At 41.4% G+C, this 15,439-nt stretch overlaps 1 protein-coding gene across 2 annotated transcripts in view; it reads left to right on the forward strand.

Annotated features, from left to right (window-relative positions):
• Nucleotides 1-5,669: 5,669 nt before the first annotated feature.
• The window catches only part of LOC133463898 (NACHT, LRR and PYD domains-containing protein 5-like), a 38,098-nt gene continuing 28,328 nt past the window's right edge, over nt 5,670-15,439 (forward strand). For both annotated transcript variants that reach the window (XM_061745660.1, XM_061745661.1), the window contains exons 1-4: nt 5,670-5,934; nt 11,367-11,498; nt 11,574-11,768; nt 11,975-12,145. In XM_061745660.1, the coding sequence (XP_061601644.1) occupies nt 11,410-11,498; nt 11,574-11,768; nt 11,975-12,145 (455 nt within the window). In that variant the 5' untranslated portion in view covers nt 5,670-5,934; nt 11,367-11,409. The remainder of the gene's footprint in view (nt 5,935-11,366; nt 11,499-11,573; nt 11,769-11,974; nt 12,146-15,439) is intronic.

Consider the following 15,439-nt stretch of genomic DNA (forward strand, 5'->3'; position numbering starts at 1 on the left):
AAAACAAAAAGGATTTAATCCATAAAAAGGCAAAAACAAGGCGCTGCAGAGCAGGATCAAAAAACACAAAAACCAGGATCAAGACAAAAACTACAAGGAGACATGGAGGAGAGAACAGTACGGACCGACAGGGAACCAAGGAATGACAAGACAAGATATACTGAAGGGATAACGAGACAAGACGAGACACAGGTGCGGACACAATCAGGGCAGATGGGACACAGGCGGGGCAAGACAGAAACTGAAGGCAAACTGGAGGCTGGGGGAATGTCAACCTTGACAGATTTGTTTGTTACAAGAGGAAGATCATTTGTAAAAATAGAAAATACAAGTGGTCCCAAGCAACTGCCTTGCGGCACCCCACAGCTTAATGTTTTGCTGTTAGATAGTGTACCATTTAAATATACACATTGAGCTCTATTGCCTAAATAGCTCTTAAACCATGAGACAGCCATATATGGAGCTAGAACAGTCTCATAATTCACAAATGCACAGGACAAGTTTTACAAATGCAGAGACCGATTTGCAAATACACACACCGTTTCACACGTGCACAGGACAAGTTTTACAAATGCACAGACCGATTTGCAAATACACACACCGTTTCTAACGTGCACAGGACAAGTTTTACAAATGCACAGACCGATTTGCAAATACACACACCGTTTCACACATGCACAGAACAATTCACACGTGCGTAGGACAAGATATACAAATGTATTTTTGATGCACACACAAATATAACCTGATTTACAAACATTTTTTTGTCTGTGAGCTGCGCTGGATTTGTGTGTGACTTTTGAGACTCCCTTGACGTGACTCGATCCACAAATAAGTTAAAAAAGTGTTAAAAAAAACATATTTGTGGATCGAGTCACGTCAAGGGAGTCTCAAAAGTCACACACAAATCCAGCGCAGCTCACAGACAAAAAAAACTTTTGTAAATCAGGTTATATTTGTGTGTGCATCAAAAACACATTTGTATATCTTGTCCTACGCACGTGTGAATTGTTCTGTGCATGTGTGAAACGGTGTGTGTATTTGCAAATCGGTCTGTGCATTTGTAAAACTTGTCCTGTGCATTTGTGAATTATGAGACTGTTCTAGCTCCATAGCCATAGAACCAAAACCATAACATCTCAGTTTTTCAATCAACAATTCATGATCTATAAGATCAAAAGCAGAAGTAAAACCAATAAAATTGCACCTGATAGGAAGATCTTGTCAATTCCCATTAGCCAATCATCAGTCATTCTGACTAGTGCTGTACATGTTGAATGTCCAACTCTATAGCCATGTTGAGAATTTAGCCAATCAATTAAAAGTAAATAGGGAAAAAGCAAACATAACATCTATTAAGGACCAATCAGGGGAAGTTACACATGATCCCTGTTTAATAAACTCAGTTTTCAGAGACTTTTACTATAAACTATATTCATCACAAATTTAGCCATCTGACCAATCCATCAATGTGTTTCTTGGAGAAATTAATCTGCCGAAGTTACATCAGGAACAGGTTACGAATTTAGATTCACCGCTCTCAATAGGAGAACTTCATGAAGCTCTCCAACATATGCCTAATAATAAAGCTCCGGGCCCAGATGGCTTTCCAGCCGAATTCTATAATTTCTGGAGCATATTAGCACCAACATTTTATAAAATGATCTTAAATGTTAGGGAGAAAAAAAGCTTACCCTTAAATATGAATTCTGCTAATATTAGTCTTTTATTAAAACCGAATAAGGATCCCTTGCTCCCATCGAGCTACCGCCCAATATCATTGATAAATGTAGACCTTAAAATAATCAGCAAGGCTCTTAAAGAGCGTCTGAAAAGAGTCACCCCTTCTATTATACATCCAGATCAAACAGGTTTCATTAAAGGTAGACATTCTTCTACTAATACTCGTAGATTACTTAATATTATAGATTATTCGAATATCAATAAACTGGAAACTACTATTATATCTTTAGACGCTGAAAAAGCATTCGATCGGGTAAAATGAAAGTTTCTATTGGCAACTTTACATAAATTTGGATTTGGCGAATCTTTTATTGACTGGATACAAATATTATACAGCTCGCCCAAGGCACGTGTAAAGACAGATGATCAAATCTCCTCAAGCTTTAACTTGCAAAGAGGCACTAGACAAGGTTGCCCTCTCTCTCCCTCACTATTTGCAATATTTATTGAACCTTTAGCTGCAGCTATTAGACAAAATCAAAATATTAAAGGTATACAATGCAAAACATTAGAGCACAAAATAAGTCTTAATGCAGATGACGTACTTCTCTTCCTCCTGAATTCACAAACTTCACTATCACAGAAAATTGCACTTATAGAGGGATTTTCATCTTTGTCTGACTATTCTGTTAATTGGTCTAAATCCACTGTTTTGTTTTGTGTGTTAACTGCAATTTTAGGAATATAGCCAGTACTAAATTACAATCAGGGAACATTAGATATTTAGGCATAAATATTTCCCCTAGGCTGTCAGGGTTAATAAAATGTAATTATGTTCATTATGCAGGGGGGATCATTGTCAGCTTGATACCCTGTCCTCCCCCTCCCTGTTTTTATGGCATTAATCACATGCACTCAACACCAGGGTCGGGAGGGGGGCCCACATCACCCGCGTTCCCTCGCCGGCCTGGGATAGGTGGGTCGCGATGCCCGGGCCTGGCGGGGCTCGCCGCGCAGCCTGGGGTGCCTTCTGGCGGTGCCGGACCCCCCGGGGAGGGGGAAACGGTGCGTGATTGTGCGTCTTTGTCGGTGAGAATGCGGTATGAAAGGATCCTGCCATGGAGGATTTGGGCCTCCATTGGCAGGACAACTAAATGTAATAATTTATTAATATTATACTATACAAAGATGGTTATTAATATTATTATTATATTATTATCATAATTATTATCATCATTATTTTTGTTATCATCATTATTGTGTTTAGTATATCATATTATTAGGGACCGAGCACCAGCAAGGCTTGTGCGAAGCCCTCTTGAAATCGGAAAACTTCAACGCTAAACAGGAAGTGATACTAGTAGCTGATTGGCCCATATGTGATCATCATCATCATCCGATATGTGATCATCATCATCATCATCATCATCATCATCATCATCATCATCATCATCATCATCATCACCATCATCATCACCTTCATCTTCTTCATCTTCATTTTAATGTAAATGTAAATGTAAATGTACTTTATTTGTATAGCACCTTACATCAACCTCAAGGTGAACCAAAGTGGTTCACATAACAACAAAATAAAACAAGAATAAAACATATGAACATATAAAAACATCAAGTATAAAAAGTGTTGCCACACTACTGGGTATTAAAAGCCACCCTGAATAAATAAGTTTTAATTTTAGATTTAAAAAGGCCAAGGTCAGAGATGGTGCGTAACTCACAGGGGAGCTTATTCCAAAGCTTGGGGCCGGAAACTGAAAAAGCTCGGTCACCCCAGCGCTTCTGCTTTGACCTGGGCACTTCCAACAAACGTTGGTTGGAGGACCTCAGAACTCTACCAGGCTCACGCACCGTTAAAATCTCCGATAAATAAGGAGGGGCAAGGCCGTTAAGAGCTTTAAAAACAAACATTAAAAGTTTAAAATCAACTCTAAAACGAACATCTTTAATCATCTTCATCATTCTGTTGTGGGTTGTGTGACGCGGCGCCGCGTCGAACTTCAGCGCTAAACAGGAAGTGAACCTAGTAGCTGATTGGCCGATATGTGATTCTGCCATAACTTTTGAATGGTTTGACATAGAGACTCGTGGGTGGTGTCATCGGACTCGGTGTTGAGTCCTTGACCATAATTGGTGCAAATTAGCCACGCCCCTTCTTCTGATTGGATGTCCCTATTTTCTGCTATAACTTTTGAATGGTTTGACATAGAGAGTCGTGGGTGGTGTCATCGGACTTGGTATTGAGTCCTTTACCTTCATTGGTCTGAATTAGCCCCGACCCTTCTCCTGATTGGTTGTCCCTATTTTCTTCTATAACTTTTGAATGCTTTGACATAGAGAGTCGTGGGTGTTGTCATCGGACTTGGTATTGAGTCCTTGACCTTAATTGGTGAAAACTAGCCCCGCCCCTTCTTCTGATTCGTTGTCCCTATTTTCTGCTATAACTTTTGAATGGTTTGACATAGAGAGTCATGGGTCATGTCATCAGTCTTGGTTTTGACTCCTTGACCATAATTGGTGAAAATTGCATGGCCGGGGCGGCTCTGTCTCTCCGGGAAGGCTGGCCCCTCGCCGGTTGGGGGTCGTTGGCCTGGAGGGTGAGGGCCTCCTGGCCATGTGTCCGGCCCGGACCGGGTGGCCGGGGATTGCCTGGGTCGCGGTCTGCCGCCGCGGGATCCCTGGCTGCCTCTTCCTGTAGGAAGAGGCAGTCGGGGGGGCTCGCTGGCGGTGGGTTCACTCCCACCCTCTTCTCGCCCTCTGTGGGGTTGCTGGTGGCCTGGGTTCCGGGTTCTTCCTCGTCGGCCCCTGGTCTCGCGGGTGGCGGAGTTGCTCCCCCTCCTCCCCCACTATAGATACACTTCAGGTGGAGCTTTGATAGGATTATTACACACACACACACACACACACACACACACACACACACACACACACACACACACACACACACACACACACACACACACACACACACACACACACACACACACACACACACACACATACACATAGCCACATAGACATATACACACACACTCACTCACACACACACACACACTTAGCCACACATACATATACATGCTTACATAATCACACACATACAGCAACTTAGTCATAGACATATACACACACACACTCACTCACACACACACACACACACACATAGCCACACACACACACATACACAGCCACACAAACATACACACACACACACACACACACACACACACACACACACACACACACACACACACACACACACACACACACACACACACACACACACACACACATACACACACACACACACGCACACACACACATAGATATATACACTGGCTTGTTCACCTGCATGCTTGCTCTGTAGTTTTTGGGGTTAGTTAGCGGTAGCTTAGCTTAGACTGTGATCGGATCTCGAGATTTGGGTCGATTGCTGCTCGTGTTTTGGTCGGCTCCGTGTCGGTTTTATGTTTCGTTTGTGTTTTTTTTGCAGATTTCCAGTGCTTGACATGTGCCTCCATGTGTTCCTGCTTCCTGGATTGGCAGTGGATGTTACCCCCTCCCCCGCCCCCACCCACCACCACCCCCCCCCCAATATAGTAATAATGCACATATATATGCCTTAGGTTTTTACCGGCATTGTATCAATCATTAATATGTGTGCAGACAGGGTAAAAAAAAAAAGAACTGGTCCGTCTGGTTTTGCTGGAGAACCTGCTGCTGGGACGTGAGGAGGAGTGTTGACAGATCAGGGCACGTTCTTTCATCTGGGAATCTCAGGTAGATACAGCAGAACTAAATGTGTTTGGATGTTTGAGACGCAGCTGAGGCGTGTCAGGTATGTACTTCCTTGTCAACGAAACAAAAAAAAACAGCCTCTGGTTGGTCGGAACCACTGACAGGAACAACACTACAGTAGTTCCGGTCGGGTCAGAGAGCCGACTCTCCTCAATAAAACCACAGCAGAAATGAATATCTGTCATCAGAACCAACATCACTGCTGCCTCTGACAGTTTCTGAACTTTACTCATTCCATGGATCCATTCACTGGATCCAGTCTACAAAGAGTTAACAAGACTGAATTACACCTGGAGAAAAGGGGGCGGAGTCTGGACTCTCACCTGGAGACAAGGGGGCGGAGTCTGGACTCTCACCTGTGAACCTTTTTGAGACTCAGATTTGGTTTTTCAGGCCGTGGAATCGAGTCATCAGGAGAGCTGTGGAGCGATCCAACAAACTGTAAGTTTGATTCATGTTTGAACTTTGTCTCCAGAAACTTTCAAGTTTTCTGTAAACTTGACTCTTTATTTAAAGCTTTTGAACAGCGTAAATATGAAATAAAAGACTATCATCCAGGTTAGAGAAACTCTCAAAGGCTGAAACAAACGCGACTTCCATTTCTGTTGTTCTTGAAGACTGTTCTGGCTATTTTGTTCAATATAGCCACAGCCCCAGCCTTAGAAGAGTAGGTTTTAACACACCTTGGTTGTAGATACAGATCCAGTCACCATGCAGCCAGTCATTGTGTGAAAATAAACTCAAAAAATATCCTACAAAACTTCATAAGCCAGCACAAACAGTATGTTCTAGTTTATGTGAAAGAAATAAAATGTATGAGAATGCTATGGTGAGATTCTACGGTGAGTTAAAAAACTGTGTTTGCTTCCCAACTAAGGCTCAGACTCCATTGTCCCACAAACTTTTTCCACTTCCCTTTGTTGCACGGTTATGTGTTTTGTGTTTAAAACTATATAAATATATGTACTTTAACCTTATGCCAGGCATGGTCTTACCATGACTATTCTCCTCCTTTCCATGCACTGTTATTGTATGTTTTAAAAAAAATTAAGGCTAGAAGCGAGAGGTGGAGCAAGATATATTGAAGAGTACTAATGTCCTTCCTGCTCATGTACCCCAAAACTTATCTAGAAAAGAAAAAACAGCCTTGTCAGAACTTGTGGCATCAAAAGCGATTGTTATCAAACCGGCTGATAAGGGAGGAGCCATTGTTATTCAGGACGCTGACAAATATAAAGCCGAAATTCTCTTGCAGCTGTCAGATGTCAATTTTTATAAGGAATTGAAGTCTGACCCTACAGACTCCTTTCAGAAAGAGATCTTATCATATCTGGAGGAGGCAACCCTAAAGGGTTGGATCTCAACACCAGAATTTGAATTCCTGTACAGTCCCCCATCCGACCGGTTTTTTATACCCTTCCTAAAATACATAAATCGTTACAAAATCCTCCAGGACGACCTATAGTGTCCCAAATCAATTCTTTACTATCTCCTTTATCTGAATTTGTAGACTACCATATTAAACTCATTGCACAGTCTTTGCCTTCCTACATAAAAGATTCCACTGATTTCATCAATAAGATCTCTAGCCTACATGCTCTCCCAGATGACATCTTCTTGATAACTCTAGATGTAACAAGTCTGTACACGAACATACCACATGAAGGTGGCCTGGAGGCTCTTAAATTCTTTTTACAAAATCGAGAAGACATTAACAACCCTCCAAATGACCTGATTTTAGACCTGGAAACTTTGTAATGAAATTTAACTATTTCTCTTTGGACAATGTGTTTTATCTCCAGACATCTGGCACAAGTATGGGCACAATTTGTGCCCCCAATTATGCAAATCTGTACATGGGCTTTTTTGAAAAAATGGTTGTATTAAATCCCGAAAAAAACCACCACTTCAACAAAATATTGAAGTGGTATCGCTACATAGATGATGTGTTTTGTATCTATCAGGGCAAGATCAAAGATTTAAATCATTTCCTCACATTACTTAACAGTTTCAATTGTAACCTTAAGTTCACTATGGAGTAAAGCGATAAAAGAGTGCACTTCCTGGATATGTGGGTGTTTAAAGGGGAGAACGGGCTGTATACTACTCTATACAGAAAGGATACAGATAGAAACACTCTCCTGATAGCTAAAGCTCACACCCTGTCCCCCTTAAAAAAGGCCTCCCCAAAAGTCAATTCTATAGATTAAGAAGAATTTGCCACTCAATTGAAGACTTTACAGAAAAAGCTATGGATATGAAAAGCAGATTTCTGGAAAGGAGTTTTCCGATCACCTGGGTCGAGCAGGCATATAATGCAGCACTTCACAAACCTCGCTCGGAAATTCTTAGCGCCGGAAAAAAGAAGAGTAAGAACTTCTCCTTTACTTGTATCACCTGTGCTGTGTTTTGACAGAGAATTTGTCCGGGAGCTGAAATAAATAGATGCAGAGAGAGGGTTTGGACAAGGAGGAGAAGATGGAGAGAGAGCTACTCGACAGAGAGGAGAAGATAAATAAAATAAAATGAACTTCAATAGACTGATATGTTAATTTCAATACATTTATTAAAATCCCTTTCCATCCCTTATGTCATTTCATCAATGAATGTGGTTTTACTGCTATTTCAACATTTAAGATAAGATAATCCTTTATTAGTCCCACATCGGAGAAATTTGCATCTATCTAGTAAAAACATGAAGCTTCACTTTATATTCAGACAAACTAACGTGACAGCTACGACTGTTAGATTTCATCTATTAAACCAACATTTATTTTCCTAAATGATTTATTTCAGCCAGCGGTGATGCTCCAGAGCTGCAGGTTTCTCCCCGGGACGACGCCGTAGTTTGACCCGGCGATCGCGTCTGTTCTCCGGCCGTGAGCTGCTGATGCAGCCGGACCGGCGGCTCTTTTGATCCCCGGAACATCGGATCAAATTTATTAACAGGCATTATTTGGAGAAACTTGCTACTAAACTAAACGGTTACTTTTACGCCTGAAAAGATGTTAAAACGTAATAAAGTGGCATATTAACAGCGCTACAGCTGGAATTACAACAGCTTCTAGTCCAGTGTTTCTCAATCCTGGTCCCCGTGGCTCCCTGTCCTGCATGTTTTAGATGTTTCCCTGCTTCAGCGCACCGTGATAAAAGTACCTGTGTCATCAACAGAGTTGTGCAGACCTTGGTGACAAGCTAATTAGGACCTTTAATTAGAATCAGGTGTGTTGATGCAAGGAAACATCTAAAACATGCAGGACAGGGGCCCACGAGGACCAGGATTGAGAAACACTGTTCTAGTCTGCTTTTAAATCTCATCTTTCGCTGACGTTTTGGTGCGAGATGCATTCTGGGATACACTGTAGCACACTGCTGTGTGAACGGTCTGCTGGAGCAGCGTACTGAATCGTTCATTTAGTAGGCAGTATACAGTGCATACTTTGCAGTATGTAGCATGTAGTGCGGTAGTGTCCGAATTCGGAAACGGCCTGAGTCTGTCGGCACAACCCCTGGGCGGAGCTGCAAAAAAATCACCACTAGTTGACTACAGCTGCAGGTCCTCCTGCGACCCCCCACTGACTCAGCCGGTGATTGGCTGTCCCAGCTATAGTAGGCCATATATTTGCCTGAAATGTTGTTTTTAAAAAAATCTCTGCTTGAGAAAGGTCCTGTGGACCGAAACGTTGTTTGTTTGCTTTATTAAAGTCTTTTGAAGTGACTTGACAGTGTGCGGGAGATCCCTTTTTTCCTTTGTTCACTTCCCTTTGTTAATTGGCACCACACCCACAATTACCATGGGTGTGGCCAAACTGTCACTCAGTGGCCAAACTGCCAAAACAAATCAATGGACTAGAACCAAAAATATGGGAAGTGGTGAAATCATAAATATTCCTTTAACAAAAACATAAATGCTTTTTGGCTCCTACAAAGACGCTTCACCTGAGTTCAGGTTCAACTGAAGATGCCTCCTGGATGGACGGTGACACGTCTTTGAGGACAAGAAAAAGGAAGTCAAAGCCTTTGATAGAAAAAGACACAGATAAAAGACATGGTTTATAGAGTGGTTCTGACGACGATCATTGAAATTTGATTTATGCCAATAAAACTGAGCACAAAAACAGGTTCTGAATGTACACAAAATAAATAAATCTATAGAAATAAATATTTACCAAATGTCTACACACCTATCTATACTTATATTCTTATATTATTCTTATAAATGCTCCACAAAAATACTCTGCAGTTGGAATATTTAGTAATAATGTGAGTGATCACTGTACAGTTGCCTGTGTTAGAAACTGCAAACTATCAAAAACTAAACCGCGTTATATTTTCATACATGAGAACATGATTTTTACGCGTTCCCGGTCATTAGATTCTGACTGTGAGATCTTAATACTAGATGGCACTCACCTTGAGAGGGTTACCTCGTATAAATACCTTGGGATCTGGCTGGATGATAAGTTGACCTTTGATGTTTATATTGATAGCCTCCTAAAAAAGCTCAGACCAAAGTTAGGTTTTTATTTTCGTGCAAAAAAATGTTTTCCTTTTGCTGCTAGAAAAAGATTGGTACAAAGTACCTTTTTGTCAGTATTAGACTATGGTGATGTCATTTACATGCATGCATCTTCATTTCTTTTGAAAACTGGATGTAGTCTATCATGCTGCTGTGGTTTGTAACTGGTTCAAGTGCACGGACACATCATTGTAATTTGTATCAAATGGTTGAATGGACTTCACTGAGTCTAAGGAGAAAATCACATATGTTAAAATTTATTGCAAAAGCATTACTGGGTAAACTACCACTGTACATATCCGATTTATTAAAATATTACTCTAATAGCTATAACACTAGATCATCAGAGAACATTCTCCTCATGGTTCCAAGCACTGGAACAGAGTTGGTAAATCAGCCTTTTCCTTTTATGCACTGCAAGCTTGGAATGAGCTACAACACAAACTCAACTTGAAATATTTACCCTCTCTTAACATGTTCAAACATGTTAAAATCAGTTTTCACAGAACAATGTCATTGTTTTTAATCCAGTGTCATTATTTGTCATGAATTCTTTTTAGCTTTCTGATCCTTGTATGTTTTATGTTTGTTTGTTTCTTGTTTTGCTATGTTTTTATTTTTTTGTAAAGTTACTTGTCCTTGTATGTATTTTCTTTTATATGAAACTGAATTTATTTTTCTGCTGCCATTTTGACCAGGACTCCCTGGCAGAAGAGATATTGTATCTCAATGGGACTTTCCTGGATAAATAAAGGATAAAAAAAAGATAAATAAATATACATACATACTTATGTACATGCACACACCTATCTATATATACATTTGTGCCTTTAAAAAAAAAATACAAATGAGCTACTTTTCTGCCCCTCTCCTTTTTTCTACAAGAAAGTGAAGCAAGAAGGACACACTTGTGAAAACTCCTCTGAAATAATAGAAAGTAAAACAATCAGATTCAAAAACGTGCGTTCGTGTGTGGCCAACTTTTACATGCTTTAACACTTGTTTCACTGGCTTTAATTCTTTGCTGCTTTTTAAACACTTTTTCAAGGTCGCTTAGAAACGTGCTGCATAAATGTTACTTTTATTTTAGGTTTAGGTTTTAGACATATTTCACCAGTCACACTGAGCTTTAAGTTATTAAAACACAACAATTAAACACTAAAACTCTTTACACCAAATACACATTTATATTTAGAGATGTGTCATCCAGGACTGAGCTCAGACTTTAGAGAGAAGCTGCTGCCGTTTCATCACTACATCATTTATTTATGAAATAAACTACTTATACCTGCATCAAAAAATGAAGATGGAGCAGCTAGTTGTACATCTACAATGACGTGTGTTTCCTCTGCAGATGAAGGTAGAAGGTGTGTGTGAGCTGATGTGAATCCAGCAGCATGGATCAGTGTGAGGACAGAGAGGAGGGAGTCCTTCCCTCCAAAACCTCCCCGAGGGGAAAACCTGAGAGTCGGAGAGAAGAAGAGAGGTGAGATGATCAACTCTAACTGTCCATGACTCTTCTGCACGTCAGAGTTCAGCCCTCACAACACCTTTATTACAGGAGACCTGGACCTGGACCTGGACCTGGACCTGGACCTGGACCTGGACCTGGACCTGGATCTGAACCTGCACCTGGACCTGAACCTGGACCTGGACCTGGACCTGGATCTGGATCCAGCTGTGTGTCCTTGAAGAGTGAAAAATCATTGGATATCTTTTCTAATTTTAAAGATACCCAAAGTTGTCCCTCAGTGAGGTGAGTTTTACATAAATGTTTATGAAAAACATAACAGAGACTGAATCGTTTTTATCGTAACATGATTATTTTAGTTTTAGAAATATGTGTCTTGATAATTTCCAGTTCAGTTTTATCTATAAAGCATCTATTACAATACAAGTTGTGTCTAGGATTTTTCCAGAGACCAGAACATAACCTCATGTCACCAAACACCTTTATTACAGGAGACAACATGGACCTGGACCTGGACCTGGTCCTGGTCCTGGACCTGGACCTGGACCTGGACCTGGACCTGGACCTGGACCTGGACCTGGACCCAGTGCATCTTCAAAGAGTGACCAATCAGAGGGTTGTTCCATTCCTTCTAAAAGATGCAGACGTTCTGCTTCAGAGAGGTGAGTTTTAAAACATGTCACTGATGCTTCTTTTACTCCGGATTAAAATGACCCTGGGACCTGCGGTGATGTGTGATAATCACGAAGGCGGTCTGGGACTTTAATCCTGTCCCAATTCGTCGTGTCTGGGAGTTTGTTCCTCAGGCGACGAGCATAAATGCTGAACGCCGCCTCCCCGTGTTTGGTTCTAACTCTGGGTACAGAAAGTGGGCGTGGCCCCGACGACCCGAGGGTCCTGGTTGGTTCATCATGGACCAGGAGATCAGAGATGTATTTTGGTCCGAGACCATTTAGAGATTTATAAACCTGCAGCTGGATTTAACATCTGATTTGGGACATACAGGAAGCCGGTAAAAGATCTAAGACCTGCACTTATTTGATTTTATTTTAATTATTTATGACAGAAACAATTCAGAAAGCACATTTGAATGTAAAACTTGAATATGACATACAGTATAAACAAAAACAAACACAGAAACAAAAGGACAAGTGCCTTAAAGATTTCTCAAAGTCGGACCTCCTTCTGTCTCCTTCTTCCTGATACATGAACTGAAGAGCCTCCAAGTAGTTTTGAATTTGTCCATCTTGCCCGTCAGTTTATAGCTAATCCTTTCCAGTGGGAGAGCCGAGGTCATTTGACGTAGCCGTTGATCTACAGCTGGTCTGCAGGACTTTTTCCAGTATTGTGATATTCTATGTTCACGGCCCTACATCCAGGAGAATCTACTCATTCTTTGTATAATTGTGTCTCTCGGTGTAGAGACCAGGCAGAAACAGCCTAGGGTCCATGATAATACGTTTACTAATTATTTATTCCATCACCACTTTGAAAAAAACATTTTTTTCAAAAGTACCACATAAATGTTATAATCTACCTCTCTGCGTTATACATTTCAGGCCTACATCAAACTCACCTCACTGAAGGTACATTACATATGTTCATATCTGCTGGTGTTGTAAACATGTGCATCAACCATTTAAACTATTAATTGAAGGCGTGTATTGACCAATGGGGTACGAGTCAGCTTCCTGCCTATCTTCCTCCCTCAGATCTAATGATAGGTCATCCCTCCAAGCTCTATTGGAACGCTCTACGGCTGTCAATGGAACATAAGAAAAATGGGGTATCACTAGGTTATAAAAATCAGAGATTATACACCACCTTTAAAAGCAAACTTCAAACGATATTGTTTAGTAAAGCCTCCAGTTACTGTTTAGTAAAGCCTCTAGTTAGTGTTCAGCAAACCTCTAGTTTTTTTTTTCTTTTTTTTTTTTCTCTTGTCTGAACACATATTAATGATTGATACCATGCCGGTACAAACCTAAGGCATATATATGTGCATTATTACTATATAGATATATATACGCATACATACGCATACACATGCAAATATATACACATACAAACCCAGTGATTTTTTTTATTTTTTTTTTGAGGGGTGACATCCACTGCTAATCCAGGAAGCAGGAACACACAAAGGCACACGTCAAGCACTGGAAATCTGCAACAAAAACCACAAACGAAACACAAAACTGACACGGAGCCAACCAAAACACGAGCAGCAATCGACCCAAATCTCGAGATCTGATCACAGTCTGAGTTAAGCTACCGCTAACTAACCCCAAAAACTAAAGAGCAAGCATGTATGGGCTCAAATTAATGCCTGAAAGTTGCGGAAGCCGCCATCTACGCAAAACCTCGGATCTAAAAAGAAAAAACTAACCACCGATCCCTACGGCAACCCTCACCCTCCCGTAAGAATTTACTTAAGACACGGGAACTGCGAGGCAGTGTGAGGTGGTGAAATGAAGCCAGATTCATGTCATACTCTTAATAATGTCATCACATATCACAACATATATCAGACTTAAAATAATAAAATAATAAAATAAAATAAAATAGCGCTGATCATGTCCCTCTGTGTGTGAAGCTCAGTCAGTCAGGACTCTGCTGCTGCTGCTGCAGCCGCGGTGACATGCCGGGAACCTCCTCCACCGCTTTAGGACAGAACAAATGAGGGGCTGCGTTTAGGGAGCCCCACGGAGCCCCTAAAGGGACTCAGATTTTTTTTCATATATATAATGAGTTTTACGCGCGCGTGAAACCTTTACGTGCGGGTGTAAGCCTAAATTAGGGTCCCGCGTTAAAACGACGCAGAGCCTACGGCATAGGGTACGCGGTGACGCGCACCTACGCCGTAGGCTCTGCGTTGGCGGCTCCCGTCCCGTCTTCGCATCGCTTTCGCACAGACAGTCTGGATTTGCAATCACAGGCTGAGCCTACCGTTAGTTTTTAAACTGTAAAATGGGGGGGACAAATACATCATTTTGAAAAGTGGGGGGGGACATGTCCCCCCTGTCCCCAGTGGTAATTGCGTCGTGGCACTAACGGGCAGCAACGGCGTGTTGCCACTCACTCGCTTTATTTTATTGTATACTATTTATATACTTATTCTAACTTTTACTGTGACCACCAAATAATGTGGTTTTCTCGTCCTCCACATCATCTACAACATCTAGATCTAAGTCTCCGTGAAAGTCAGTGTCACGGTGGCTGGACAGTCTCATTCATTCTGACGCCAAACAGGCTGCAGGAAGCCACTGCGCATGCTCAGCAGGCTCATTCATATGCAAGAACATACCATTTATGGTAAAAAGTGGGCCTGTCGAGGGCGGGATATGAGGCGGATTCACCTGCGCAGCCTTCCAGCTGGACTGTGATTTATAAAGAGAAAATTGCGTGCAAGTCTGCGTGCACGCAGTTTTATAGATCCGGAATTTTTTTTGCGCCCGCCATTTTCGGCTTTTGGGTGTACGTGCACTTTTAGTATGAATCCTACGCACTCCATTTTAAATGAGGCCCCAGGACTGTTACTTAGGTATGAGCACTGGGTGATGATATGGGTAAAAAATCGGGGATAAAAAAAAAATTATTAAAAAAAAAAAGAAATCACGTACTTCCATGTCCAACACAGATCTGTGGCCCAACAACAGGTTTGTGTCACCAGTAAACTTTTTTTTTCTCATGATTTGAGCGAGTGGGATCACATAGATGTTAAACAACAGAGGCCCCAGAATTGAACCATGAGGAACTCCACATGTTTTTATTTTAGCTCCAATTTGAAGTTACTTAAAGACACAAATCTTTTAGACAGGACTTCAACCAGGGTAGTGCTGTGCCTGAACGTCTCACCCAGTTTTTCAACCTGTCTATCAAGATGTTCTGGTCGACCGGGTCGAATGCAGCACTGACATCCAGTAAGACCAAGACGGAGATGTTGCCACGATCCATAT

Source organism: Cololabis saira, chromosome 17 (genome assembly GCF_033807715.1).
Source record: "Cololabis saira isolate AMF1-May2022 chromosome 17, fColSai1.1, whole genome shotgun sequence".
NCBI lineage: Eukaryota > Metazoa > Chordata > Actinopteri > Beloniformes > Belonidae > Cololabis > Cololabis saira.